Raw genomic sequence first — 14,410 nt, 5'->3', positions numbered from 1 at the left:
CCCTCAGGGGCGCCACAGGAGTCTCTATTCATATATGAATATCTAAATATCAATTATTCGGTCTAGTTGACTAGTTATGTTTGACTATAATAAGAAATATACAGTGTTATATCACATACCGTCAGATCAGGGATATGTGCAGGGTGGAGGCTGTCTAAGGTCAAAGGTCACTCTCTCTCTTTCTCTCTCTGTTGTGTATCTGCCTTTAGGGATGTTAGGACTTTGAGTAGTTCCATGTCTCATATAGGTTTTTTTTTGCATTTTTTCTCCATATACTCTGCATCCTATTATACACTTATATTGGACCAGCTGCAAACAGCTGACACAGCTAATCATCAAGCCTACATTAAAGATTATATCCACCTTCACAACATTGTTTTCAATCTCGAATTGCATATAAAAGGAGAAATAAAGCAATGCTTCTATAAACCTTGATTACAATTCTCCTGCCATTTTGTTTCGACAGCTCTTATGGTGACTATCCATGATAACAAACAATGTAATCCTGCTGTCAGATACTACTCTATCTGTTCACTTTCCAACCAAATATAGGTTGACACAAAGTATAGGCTAAATAGAAGAAAGTATAAAACTGCAATACTGAAAAATTACACAGCAGTGGAATTGTGTGCCTTTTCTTACTATGGAGACACATAGTTTGCAAAAAAGATGTAGAAATAAAAAGCGATCGGAAATGGTTAATTATGTTACCTAAAAGATGCTTTATTTTTAATTTTAGACTTACAGGGACAATAAAAAAATATTGTTTTGAACAGTAAATATTTTTAACATCTGAATGGAATTCTCAGTAGCTCACTTGTTGCAGCTGGTTCCCAAGTTTCTTAGTGTTTGACACATATTCAAAACATATTCAAAGAAGTGTTCTGTGTATAGAGACTCCTTCCAAAGCTCTAATTACCAAATAAATGGCAGCAATTTTCACCCTGGCTTAGAAGTGTATTGCGTGCCTCTAGGCATATCTGTGAACCCTGACCTTTCTCGGGTGCCTCTTTTGATGTAGAGACGGCTTGGAGAAAAAAAAACATTATTACAAGCTGATCACAAAGTTACCTGTGGTTAAATTATTTCTGTATAACCTCCCAATAAAACAATTCTAAGAATGTGAGGAATTTCCAATACAATTTCCCACTTTAAGGTAAAGACTAGAAAGGAAAACCCCTTACTGCCACAAGGAGATTCACTTTGAAATTAATTTCAAAAAGGAATTGCTATTATTAATTCCTGGAAAATGGGATTGAAATGGGATTGATCTAAATATAATGTCCAGAGTTACATCTATGCTAGCTTACCTACAGCTCTTATATTTATAATTGTAATGCACACGCCCGGGCTGAGCGGCGTGTGCGTGTGATTGTAGTGATTCCACTGGACCGTGCCGGAGAGTGAATGCCTGGAGGGGCGTAACTAGGTATTCACCCGATCCGACCAGGGTCGCACGACGGCATACGACGCCAGTGCACCAAGGAGGAACCGAGCAGAGGGACCAGGACAGACCCCGGACACGGCTGTTGACCCACACAGGGGAATACAGGAACAGACTGGTAGACTGGCACACAGACTGGTGGGTATAGGCAGGCACGACTGGTATGCAGGCAGGCGGGAAAGCAGGCAGGGGGGTACAGGCAAGCACAGCTAGAGTGCAGACAGGGAGGCACTAGCAGGTAGGGACACTAGCGGGATAGGACCCAGTACACACTGGGACTCAGGAACAGAACCACAGATGTGGCGGACAAACACAGCAGAGTGAGGCCGCCCAAAGAAGTGAGCGAGAACAGGGCAGGACAAGACCGCCTGGAGCGGTGAGCAAGAGTAGAGCAGGACAAGGCCGCCAGGAGCGGTGAGCAAAGGGTCAGAGCTGAGCGAGACTGCCGGAGCAGTGAGCAAGAGTAAAGCAGGACGAGACCGCCTGGAGCGGTGAGCAAGAGTGGAGCAAGACTGCCGGAGCAGTGAGCAAAAGGATAAGAGCGGAGCGAGACTGCCGGAGCAGTGAGCAAAAGGATAAGAGCGGAGCAAGGCTGCCGGAGCAGCGAGCAAAGGAGACAGAGCAGGCTAGAACCACCGGAGCGGTAAGCAAAGGAGTCAGAGCAGGCTAGAACCGCCAGAGCGGTGAGCAAAGGAGTCAGAGCAGGCTAGAACCGCCGGAGCGGTGAGCAAAGGAGTCAGAGCAGGCTAGAACAGCCGGAGCGGTGAGCAAAGGAGTCAGAGCAGGCTAGGCTGAGCAGGGGGGACAGGGCTCTGTTCACACGGAACAGACAGGAAGGGAAAGGCAGAGCCAGATACCCACAGGGTACTTGCAGTGAAGTAGCGAGTGGACCACAAACTCACAAACGGGAGTACAGAGACAACAAGCAGGAGTTAGGTACGAGTTCAGACTCTGCAGAAAAAGGAAGGGAACGGACATAGAGGCAAAACAGGTAAAGGATAGGAGAGAGTTCAGTCTGGAACTGAGTGTACGGAGGAGACTGACACTGCAGCGGAATACAGGAGCGGGTCTGGGAATACGGCCCCCAGAGAGGCAGGACGAACAGGCAAGGAGCGAGTTCAGACAGGACAGACAAGATACAGGAGCAGGTCTAGGTAATCAGCCCCTAGAAGGCGGGAGGAACAGGCTAGGAGCGTGTTCAGACAGGACAGACAAGATACAGGAGCGGGTCTAGGTAAACGGCCCCTAGAAGGCAGGAGGAACAGGCTAGGAGCGTGTTCAGACAGGCCTGGAAATACAGCCTCCAGGATAGGCAGACAAGAGAACACAGACAGGACTCAGTTCAGACACGGGAACTGATACCGCAAAGCAGGAGACATAGACAGGACTCAGTTCAGACACGGGAACTGATACCGCAAGGCAGGAGACAAAGACAGGACTCAGTTCAGACACGGGAACTGATACCGCAAGGCAGGAGACATAGACAGGACTCAGTTCAGACACGGGAACTGATACCGCAAGGCAGGAGACAAAGAATGGGACCTGGCACCTTCAGAGTGCAAGCACACACTGAATGAAACACTATGCTCAGGCAGGGATTGATTGGAGCAGCTGAGCTATATACCAGGTGACAGACAGCAATAGGCTGAGGACGCACAAGGGGTGTGACCCACAGCAGGTACAAAAAGCAGGAAGTGATCGGGCGCCGCCCTTAAGCAGCAGAAACAGACACAAACAGACAGCATGGAGGGAAGCCAGAGAGACATTCTGGACTGGAGATCAAGTGCGCGCTCTTGCACAGTGGGAGATGGACCACCATGCAAGGACACCGCCAGGTATGTTACAATAATGTTATGGTGGCTGGATTAAGGGGAGACATCTCATGATCAACAGATACCTTCCCATCCTCAATGTAACATTACAGATGAAGTAAATAAATGTTGTGACTTAGTTCTATTCTTTTTTTCCCACAGAATAGACCAAAATCGGACTCACATTGAATGAGCCACGGTAACTGAGAATGGGAAGGTCTCTTCCGATCATGATAGCTCCTTCCATGTGCGGGTGTTAGGACTAGCTTTCTTAATTAGTCTTGGCTTAGTTCCATATTTAGCCAAATAGATGAGACCATTGTGGTCCTGGACAATCAGCTGAACAAAGTTAGGAAACTTTTTAGTATTACTAGAGATGAGTGAGCCTGAACTGTAAAGTTCGAGGATCGTACGGGACACCTAGTGTCCGGTGCCGATCTCTGAACGTGAACTTCTCCTAGAAGTCCGCTTTACACTTCCGGAGTCCAGTTAGGAGAGAGAGAGAGATTTTTTCCAGTTTCAAAGTTCGGGTCTCCGTTGATTTCATTGGGGTTCTGGCTCAGGTTGAAGTTCGGGTACAGTTTTGATGGCCGAACCGAACTTTAGACTAAAGTTCGGTTGGGTACCAGAACCCAAACTTCCACGGGTCCGCTCATCCCTAATTATAACACCAATCATGGGAAGCTTCTTTATATTTCTTCTTATCCAGACCCTCTGATTTTACATGATTTATCTGACTGACAAACAAACAGATAATACACTTAGCCAACTCTATCCCACAGATTAGGTAAAGCTCTAGGCTGGATTTAAACTAGTGAACCTTTAATTGGAAGGCATTTACTCCTAGGGAAACATCTTTGGGATTTTGAGTCTGGTGTATGCTTGTATTGGTATTTAATCTGTAAAATATCACATTATAAAATAAGACCTGATGTGAAAACGTGATAAATATAAGCAAGATTTAGCCAAATCTTTTTAAAGTACTTGTTCTGGCAACATTTCAAATTAGGAAGAATGTCTGGAATTAAGGAATGCCAACATTGGAGCAAAATATCCATAGGTTTAATTTCTTTGAGAAAGGTTGCATTTTTTTAAGTCATTTCTCAGACTCTGATTCTTGATGCATTTTATGATGTTTTTCTTCAAGTATGTACAGCAAGCAGGACCATTTAAGAAGTGCTACTTTCATATAAATAGTAATATATTACAGGCCGCCACAGTACTGACGAGGTTAAAGGGCAGTTCAGACATGAGAGTGGAATGAACTTGACGTAATACAAACAAAAAATGTTTATTAATGCATTCCACTGCAATACCATCTTCTCTTCTTAGAATGGAATGGCGGAGAAGGCCAGATTTCTCACTTTTCTACCATTTTTAGCTTCCAAGTATTTGGAACAAGCTGCAAATATGCTAGGGTCAAAACTAAGAGTTTAATTCCACCTAGCATTCAGTCCCAGATTTGGCACATGCTAAAGATTAGGGTCATTCCAGGGTCTGGGAAAAAGCACATTTTGGATTCCTAGTAATGTACATGAGAAAATGCCGACAAATTTAACAGCCCCAAGGTCTGTTTTTCAGCCCAGAAATATTGTTTTTTTCTTGCAGACAAACTTTAAGGGGTGTCTGGTTGAGAAAACACATTTTCAAATACCCTATTTGGGAATTCTCAATAAGTTTTGGCGGTCCGCCAACTAGACAACTTTTAATCAGTTTCTTATTGGGTTATCTTTTTTTGACAAAAAAATGGATAGTCTAAAGTGGACAACCGTTTTATATTTTATTTCCAGTTATTTGGCTTTAGTGATTAGTATCAAAGCAAAACAAATACAGTAATTAAAAATTGCATATTCCACATTATTGAAACCATTCATGCCCGATTGTCCCAGAATTCAAATTTCAAATAATTCAAGTTTGAATGATTAACTCGAAGATTTCTTCTGTAGTAATAATTATAATAACAATAATATTTATATAGCGCCAACATATTACACAGCACTTTACAATTAAGCGGGGATATGTACAGACAATAAAGACAATATAAAGTAACACATAGTTCAACAGTTAGGTGTGGGTCCTGCTCACAAGCTTCCAATCTATAAATAAATAGTGGGGACACAATAGGTAAAAAGTGCTTGTCATGTATGGTCCAGCCATCAGTATAAAAAATAGGGCATTTAAAATAAGCTGTATGAGCTGTCATGAGTATTTGTCTAAGTACAGTTACCAAGTGCTATTGGATGCAAGAAGGAGGGACCAATTTCTAAGGAAAATTTAGAAGGAGGGAACAGTTAGATTAGAGAAGTGAGATGATAGGCCTGTCTAAAGAGATGTGTTTTTAAAGCATGCTTAAAAATGTTGGGGCTAGGTATTAGTCTGATTTTCTGTCAAAGTGGCTACTTTGAAGAACCTAGAATATAAGACATATTTTCAGTTGTTTCACACTTTTTTGTTAAGTATATAATTCCACATGTGTTAATTCATAGTTTTGATGCCTTCAGTGTGAATGTACAATTTTCATAGTCATGAAAATACAGAAAAATCTTTAAATGAGACGGTGTGTCCAAACTTTTGGTCTGTACTGTATATATGTAAATATTAAAAATAAAGGTGCAGCACTAGCAAAGGCAGTTTAAGTTCGGTGGCAAAACGCCCTTCAGGCAAAACCAAGCCTCACAATATCCAAAAAGAAAAAAAGGCAGCACTGCATAGTCCAAAAAGTGATAGTTTATTGACTCATCATGCCAGGGCGATGTTTCGTTCCACACTGAGGAACTTTTTCAAGCAGCCTTGAGAAAGTTCCTAAGTGTGGAACGAAACGTTGCCCTGGCATGATGGGTCAATAAACTATCAGTTTTTGGACTATTGAGTGCTGCCTTTTTTCCTTTTTCACTATATATATATAAAATTAAATATATAATATGTGTATATTTATATATATATGTGGGTGTCTATAGTAGCTGGGGCATAGAGTAATGGAGTAATAATGATTCCATCATACTTTCATTGTTGATAAACTTCATTCTCCTTTGTTTCTTAGCCAACCAACATTACAAATCGCCCTTTCATGCCTTTAATGAAAAGAGTATTCCCATCTCTAGGATCCTATCCCAATATGTAGTAGGTGTATTAATAATATTAGCAAATACCTCCAATGAAATGAAGTATTGTTCTCCTGATATCTTATGTCACTTACCATGGGCAGTAGCTCAGGTATCCATGGTTATTATGACCACTCATATAGTGACAGTTAGTTAGTTAGTTGCTAGTGGTCATAACCATGGATATTGCAATGCCCTGCACATGTGGTAAGTGACATAAGTTATCAGGAGAATTATACTACATTTCTAATTGGAGGTATTTGGTATTATTATTATTATTATACCTACTACTTATTGAGATAGGATATTTGAGATGGGAATACCCTTTTAAGATGTTACTGTAACCAATTCTTCTTTTCAATTGTTTTGACAAACCTCTAGACAGACAAAAATCCAAAGAAGATTGAACAAATGTACCACAATGGCATTTCATTTATTATTCCTGTAGTATCACAGAGCTTAGTCATTTAAGACAATGAGTGAAAAGTTACACTTCCTGCACAAACGTTTTCATTGAATTGTGTTGTTTTCTTAATGGCTTGAAGTAGCATATTAATCGGAAGCTGTTCCCCCCTGATAACCATCAGCTGGCTTCAGGTCTTACCTCAACTTCTGCTTATTCCTGAACTTGTTGCCAAAACATTAATCCCCAAGCTCCTTCTTCCTTCTCACATCCCCATTTATGGACTTAGACTTGATTATGATATATTATTACAGGATTTCCCCCATTGAAGTGGGTGTATTCCTCTTACAATTAACAAGGTCAGCGACATTGCACAGCATTCCTTCAGTTCATAGTAATTTACTACAATTCAAAATGCCCAGAGTGTCCCCAACCCCAAATTACCTTTTGTGCCCCGTGCAGGAAGTTCCTAAGAAAAAACATTAATTTCTTAATGTTTTGATTTTGTCTGTAATACGCTATTAATCACACATACAGCGAAAGACAAGGTGACACTCAAGTAATTGGGGTTAATGAATTTATAGAATTATATCTAGACACAACCATTGCTTGCCAATGATTTATGACTTGTCCCGCCCTGTCCATTTGTTTATGGCCGCATTCAGTCAACCATGTACATTTTTGCTTGTAATATAGGAGGCAACACAGAACAGTATTGTGCAACAATGATGGAGCATGCTGCATTTTTTTTGTGTGGTCTACATAAGTACTCTATTCAGACTCTGTGTGGCAGAAGAAGTTCTCCAACCACCTCCTGGAGCACCATGTGTGACCCAGTTGATGAAATAAGCACTATATCATCTGCAGTGGGGTGGAAGAATTTACTCCAAAGTTAATGGCACGTAGAAACTATTAAATAAACAGAAGCGTTAATAGCCCATAAATCGTGAGAGTAATAATTGCTTCACTTGCTGCCTTATTCAGAACTTCAGTATATCTTCTTCTTGACATTGCAGATGCAAATATGGGAAGCTACCCAATGCTGCACATTAGTATAATTACCACTTTACCAATTACTTTTGTCCTAGATTATCTATTCAGATCAACTGTAGAGGTGATAGAAACCTTCAATATTGGCTGGTATAGATAACAGATACTCTTATGAGGGAATAGATGTAGTTAGAAAATATTGTATCTGGCAGTATGCATTCCTTCACCAGCTTTAAGAGTAATGTTAAATGAGATTTAAAGGCAGAGGAACAAGTGACATAACACTTTCCTTCTGGAACTAGCTATTTAGAGAATTTTCAGGGCCAAATGCAATAAAAACAAGGTTATGCTGGTTCAGAGTTCAGTTGGAACTGTGGGAATTTATAGTCTAGACTTAATGGACTATATATGGTCAACTTTTGCATCACGTAATGTTACAGTTTCTTTTTTTGCTTTGTTTTTCTTTGTTTTTCTTTCTGTGATTGTATAGGACAGAGATAAGTTGTGAAGTTTTCTTTGAAAAGAAAACTTTTGTATTGATGAATAAAGTATTTAAAAGTAGAGGAAAAAAAGAAAAAAAAAACTGTTTAAATGGGTTCCATTGCTTTAATTGTACATTATATGAAGACTAGGATACACACACATTTATTCACTTATATGTGAATGACCCTGCTATCGCTTTGCTTTCTTTTGTAGTCAAGCCTTCCATCTACGAGAAAGAGACAGACTTCTACAGGGTGGAACCAGTTCTACTTCGAGAGTCTCAGCGTTTCCAGTGTACTGTTTATGGAAATCCTCCTCCCACAATCACCTGGGAATGGCAGCCATGTCCGAGGACAAGCAGAAGGTAAGCAATGTATCCCAAAAGAGCTTTTAAAAATATTCCATAAAAAAAGTTGGATGTTAGAAAGAATTTCCAGACTGGATACATTAGGTTAAATGTCTTTGTACAAACAAAAATCGCTTCCCCTCATTTCCTTTTTCACGCAGCTTGCAATCAAAAAACCCATGGGAAAAACATTTTTTTTCCCGACATTGATTATATAATGTGTACATAGTGGAATGAACTATCAGTCTTTGTTTTACAACAAGCGGGTCATGATCTGGACATTTTCAATAAACCTACTGTGCGATTTACATTCCATGCATTCAATGCCGAGCTGAAGATCTACCTACCTTTCCTATCATAAGGGTTCCTGTACAACAAATTGATCCCAAAGTGTCTGCCTTCTGGAACCAAGAAATGATCAGCTTTAATCTGTGGCGAACCAGATAGTAAGTGTTTCATTTGCCTGGAGCGCACCATATATACAGCTGAGAAAAAATATGCAGATCTGCACTGCCTCATAGAATAACATTGGTCTGAGTGCAATCTGATTTTTTTCTTGCGTTGCACATGTCTGATTTACGTATATGCTAGTGAGAGCGAACCCTTAGGCTTCATTCACACCTCTGTATTTGGTCAGTATTTTGCATAAATTTTTGCATACCAAAGCCAGGAGTGGAACCTACAGAGATAAACTATAATTGAAAGATTGACACTTGTTCTGGGTTTTGGAGACACTCCTAGTTTTGACATATAAATGTTGATGAAATACTGATGCAAAAATATTGATGTGGGAATGGCAGAGGTACCGGCACCATATATCATATATCCGCCTCAATGTCCTGTTATTTATGGACATATTTTACCACCATGCTATAGGGATCTTTGGGTGCAGCACCAAAAAATCAAGTCAATTGAACTTTTAAAAGAGAAAAAGAAAGGTGGTACTCACCATCGCTTCAAAGCTCCTTTATTAAGTTAAAACGTGGATGCAGGAGAAATTGAACACATAATGGACGACGGCCGTTTTGCGCCTTCAATGGGACTCCTTGACATTTCTTTTTCTCTTTTGCAAGTTCAAAAACATTAATGTGTGAATGAGGCCTTACTGTGATTTTTGTGCCTATATTCTATTGGTATCACATAAAACTTAACATTAGGACAGAGTGCTTGCGTTTGTATCCAGTGACATTTTTGTATAGTAAGGATAAGATTATGATTTTGGTTACAACGGCCTTATCTTTTGCTCACAGAATTCCTACTAGGACCTCTAAGTGATATGACGCATGGCTTTATTTCCTCCTCTTGCCCGGTTTCCTCTTCTTCTCGCTGTCTCTTTTCAGACCCAGAAGGACATTCAGATTGAGCCTATTGTTCTTTAGAGCCAAATGCTGATTTAGTTTGCTTCCTCTTAAATCCCTGACTTCTACTTACTAACTGTAAATGTCAGACCAGTTATTGGGTCTTTCTTTTCCGATTTTGATTCTACTGAAGTTCATGCTGATTGTTACAAAGCCTAATGATATTATCAAAGGCTCTAGATGGGTAGCTGTCTCATACATCGGATGTTTTCCTATTTCCAGGAAAACCAATCAAAGTCATGACATGATAACTGTAAGTCTATTGTCTGTCGGACATTTATAGATCATACCCATGCTGGCAAGAGGGACACTTCCTTAAGAAACTAAATAACATTGTAGAAATCATCATTAGAAGATCTAAGACATGGAGGATCCTTCTACTTTTAGACCATTCAACATAAAGGTTTTAAAAAAACAGGTTTGGGTCCCATGTTAGCCATTTGAAGAAAGATTGATTGCGCTTAGTAAAAGAAACTGAATAATAATCTTTTAAATATTATTCCAATTAATGGCTAACAAAAATAGAATACATAATGTTATAAAGCAGGCAAAGATAGGTAAAGTTATTTTGTTTGTCTTTACTGAGAGCAATCAATCATAACGGTGTAAGACAAGACCATTCATTCTGCATTTTGATAATTTATTACCCCATCCATATCAGTGATTGTAGCAATAGAACTTATAGTTTATTGTTGTTGTTTGTTAGATGTAAAGAGGATGCTAGAGAGCAAAGGATTCCTATTTTATCTGGCGGAATTGACAGAAATAACAATGAGACAAGTCCACTTATTGAAAAAACTCAAGCAACATCTGAAGAAAAAAATAAGGTAAGTTTAGGTTTTCCTGAACTGGCAAAGTTCTTGAGATGCGACTATCATCTCATTTTACTGATATTGGACAATAAAGGTTCTAAAATACATGTAAAAGTCCAGTAAAGACTAGCTATGTGATAAGTGAATCGCAGAAGTGATATCCTGTCATATCCTCTACTCTTCCTTAAAGGGAATCTGACAGCAGCACGGATCTCTCTAAAGTATTAGGAGCACTTTATCAGCCTCCAAATACCATTTTCAATGATGTCGGTATGGTCACTATTTGCTCTTTCAGGATGCTTAAATTAATGAATAATGTGGACATGTTGGCACCCAGACTAGTCTAGGACCACTGACAATCATCCCATCAGCGCTGATATCACTCCCAGAGCAGCGTGATTGACATTCCGGTGTGCAGGGAGATGGAGAACAAGAAGTTCCTGGTCTCACCCTCTCGGCTTTTCCTGCATACACCGGGGTGTCAATCCCGCTGTCAAGTTCCTTTTTTCATCAATTGATTAATGATAAAGAACCACTTTCTATCACTATTTTAACTATGTACTGTATAATTCAATGTCTACAGAATACTGTGGAAACAATACGTTACAAGTGGAAAACTAGCATGTGGAAGACCAGTTACTAGAGGAGTGCCCTAAATTCATATTCTGTCATTAAAAGTATTTTTAGAACATTCATAAACTGGAAATTTGGGCCTAAAACTAGCACTCTAGTCAGACCACACTTAATTTACAAACAATCTAATCTCTTTATTGTTTGAAGTAGTTAACGAATACAAAAAAGAAAAAAAAACTTTTTGGGATATTAGAGATATTCTTCTGATGAGGTACATGCCTTGTGGACTGTTATCCCTCGCGGGTCGGGTTCTCAGTCCCACTGTACCTGTCTGCCACTTAGTGTCTGGTTATACTTGTTTTATACCTTTGTTTGTATTGGCAAAATTATTGTTATGTACTTTATGTAAAGCGTCCTGGAGGAGCACTATAAAATAAATATCAATAATAATGCCTTAATTATAGGTCAGCTTCTTTCAAAACGCTCAGATTTTCTAACATTGTCTACGGTTATTTAAAGAAATTTTGTCACTTCTCTTGACATGTCTGTTTTAAGACAGATGATCCTAATGCAAATGTGAAGTGAACTTGTCCGCACAGCGTGGAGGCCCCCTGCATGATCTTATGGTTTAAGGGAACCTCCCCTGCCTCTGTCGCTCTCACATACTCCAGGATAGTAAGACTCCCCATATTATAACAAGTCTTATAACTCTGTGTTGTATAATTCCTCTGTTATTCTTTCTAGAATTTTATAAATAAATTGACAGGTGGGTGTTACTAGTTGGGGTGGGTTTTCTGCACTGTCTGACACTGGGAGAACAGATTAGACAGTGTCAGTGTGTAGGCACACACCTACAACTGGTAATACCAAGCTGTCAACTTATTCCTAAGTGTCACGATTCTTCCTATCAGTGTGTCTGGATGCAGTGAGTGACAGTTCTGCTGTCCAATCTAAGACTGGGGTGTGCTGGGGATTCATCCATGTGTCTCCTGTTAAGAGTAATTACCTAGCTATTTAGCCAGCTCTTTGCCTTAGATTACTGCCAATTGTAGCTTTGCTCATGATGTGTGTGCTTGCTCAGTGCTCCTAGTCTTGTATTCTGATCTTTGCTGCTCGACCTTGGATTTGCCTTGACCATCCGTTTGCCTAACCCTTTTGTCGTGATCCGCTACCTTTTTGGAATTCTGACCTTGAACTGTTACCTGACTACACCTTTGTCTCATCCCTCTGTCTATGGCGTACCCTCCTGGCTTTTGAACTCGGACTTCTTGACTGCCCAGTCTCACCCCTTGTCTGTGAGTAGTGACTAGCATCACACTTAGCTTCTAATGGGGAAACATAGGAACGGGATAACTCAGAGCTGCAAGGAAAGATGCTACAGGATAGTTTTCCATGATGATTACAATAATTTACTGACCAGACAGCTGACAGATCCTCTTTAAGAATTACTGGGAAACATTAATGATTGTCTATGACACTAGAGAGCAATCTAAACAACTTTAAAACGATAAGAATATGCTTTGGCAGTCTACAGAGGATGAACATTCTTGTTTGTTTTTGGTCTCTAACATCTGTTTTATGGAATGTAACATGGGTGGCACTTTATTTTTTTAATGATAATAATATATAATTTGAAGTCCTAACCAAATTTATCTTATTTCAGTGCTTTCAGTCTGTTTTCTTTTCTGTATCTTTATCGGGTGTTGTTTTTCTTATTCTGGCATGCCTTTAAGTAATATTGCATTGCTATGACATTTCTATATTTCTGCATGCTGTGGAAGGTAACTATCTAACTCATGACCAGCTAAAGCAATACCTGCAGGTCATGCAAAGATCCCATGCTAAAAATATTAAGGACGCAGAATTCCATCATGGAGCAGATACTAAGCCCATCATTTATGGTTCAAACAGGGAAGGTACCTCTGGTCTTCTTCGTTGGAAACTTTATTTTTAAAACAAGTAGTCTGTTTTGTCTCTAGTCTTAAACGAGTATTCTCAGGTTTGAAAATTTTTCCCTGTCCATCGGAAAGGGGGATAACTTCCTGATTGTTAGGGGTCCGACCACTAGGGCTCCCACCAATCCTAAGAATTGGGGCTTTGAAGAGCCCTTGACTAAATGGAACAGTGGTCAATCATACGCACTGCCGCTTCATTCATTCTAATGGGAGTGCCAAAGATCAGCCAAGCGCACCATTCAGCAATCTCCAGCACTCTCATTAAAATTAATGGAGCGGCAGTGCGCATGATTGACTACCGCTCCACTCAGCCAGAGCCCCAATTGTTAGTATCGGTGGGTGCCACAGCGAGCAGACGCCCAGCGATTAGGAAGTTACTGAAATAAGGGAAACATTTCAAACTTGAGAATACCCCCTTTAAGAATGCAAGTTGATGATTGGCAAAAAAAAGTTCTTAGGAATGTACATCCCCAATTACAGCCCATGTAAACATGCCCGGTGACCAGCCAACAACCGAACAAACGCTCATTTCTCGACTTAAAAATTGAACGGGAGCACATTCCCTCATGTAAACATGGATATGATGCTGACAATGATTCTAACTGTATGGATTTGAACAATTGTTGCAATACTTGTTCATCCCCATATAGTCTGCACAGCGCCAATGGTTGCTTATGTAAATAGAGCAAAACATGCACTGTTCAACCTGTTACATTTGATAATCTGCCCTTGTTTTGTAATGTAAATTGTGAAAGCTTCTTATCTACTAACTTCGTCATCATCTAGTCTTGCCGGTGTACAATCTAGCTTTCCGCTGGTAATATCTCATGATAGGAACATGGTGCTCATGTCACCACCTTGCTTAACCCCACCCCCACATTCCCTGTTTACATGGGTTGAATTTCATGAAAAAATCTGGAAAATTCTGAGCATATGCAAAGGAAAAGATGTCACAGCTGAGGACCAGCTGTGTAGATATCTGTATAATAGAATGCCTGGTTTACTTTCAGTGCCTTGTGAAAAGGGAAATTGAATATTAGTGTAAATCATTTAAACATTTTAACCCACAATTGGAATCAATTTACCATTTAAAGGGGTTGTACACTAACTAGACAACCCGTTTTTAAATAAAGC

The 14,410-nt window shown here is 39.9% G+C and overlaps 1 protein-coding gene across 1 annotated transcript in view; it reads left to right on the top strand.

Moving 5' to 3' along the window:
- Positions 1 to 14,410, top strand: part of LOC141154704 (vascular endothelial growth factor receptor kdr-like) — a 214,610-nt gene that overhangs the window by 125,122 nt on the left and 75,078 nt on the right. The window contains exons 10-11 of the mRNA XM_073641043.1: positions 8,446 to 8,596; positions 10,643 to 10,763. Of these exons, the coding sequence (XP_073497144.1) occupies positions 8,446 to 8,596; positions 10,643 to 10,763 (272 nt within the window). The remainder of the gene's footprint in view (positions 1 to 8,445; positions 8,597 to 10,642; positions 10,764 to 14,410) is intronic.

This window comes from Phyllobates terribilis, unplaced genomic scaffold, assembly GCF_046119375.1.
Source record: "Phyllobates terribilis strain yellow unplaced genomic scaffold, ASM4611937v1 Scaffold_7__3_contigs__length_470593459, whole genome shotgun sequence".
NCBI classification, from domain to species: Eukaryota; Metazoa; Chordata; class Amphibia; order Anura; family Dendrobatidae; genus Phyllobates; species Phyllobates terribilis.
Note: the sequence above shows the minus strand (reverse complement) of the source record. Positions and strands in the feature narration are given on the sequence as shown.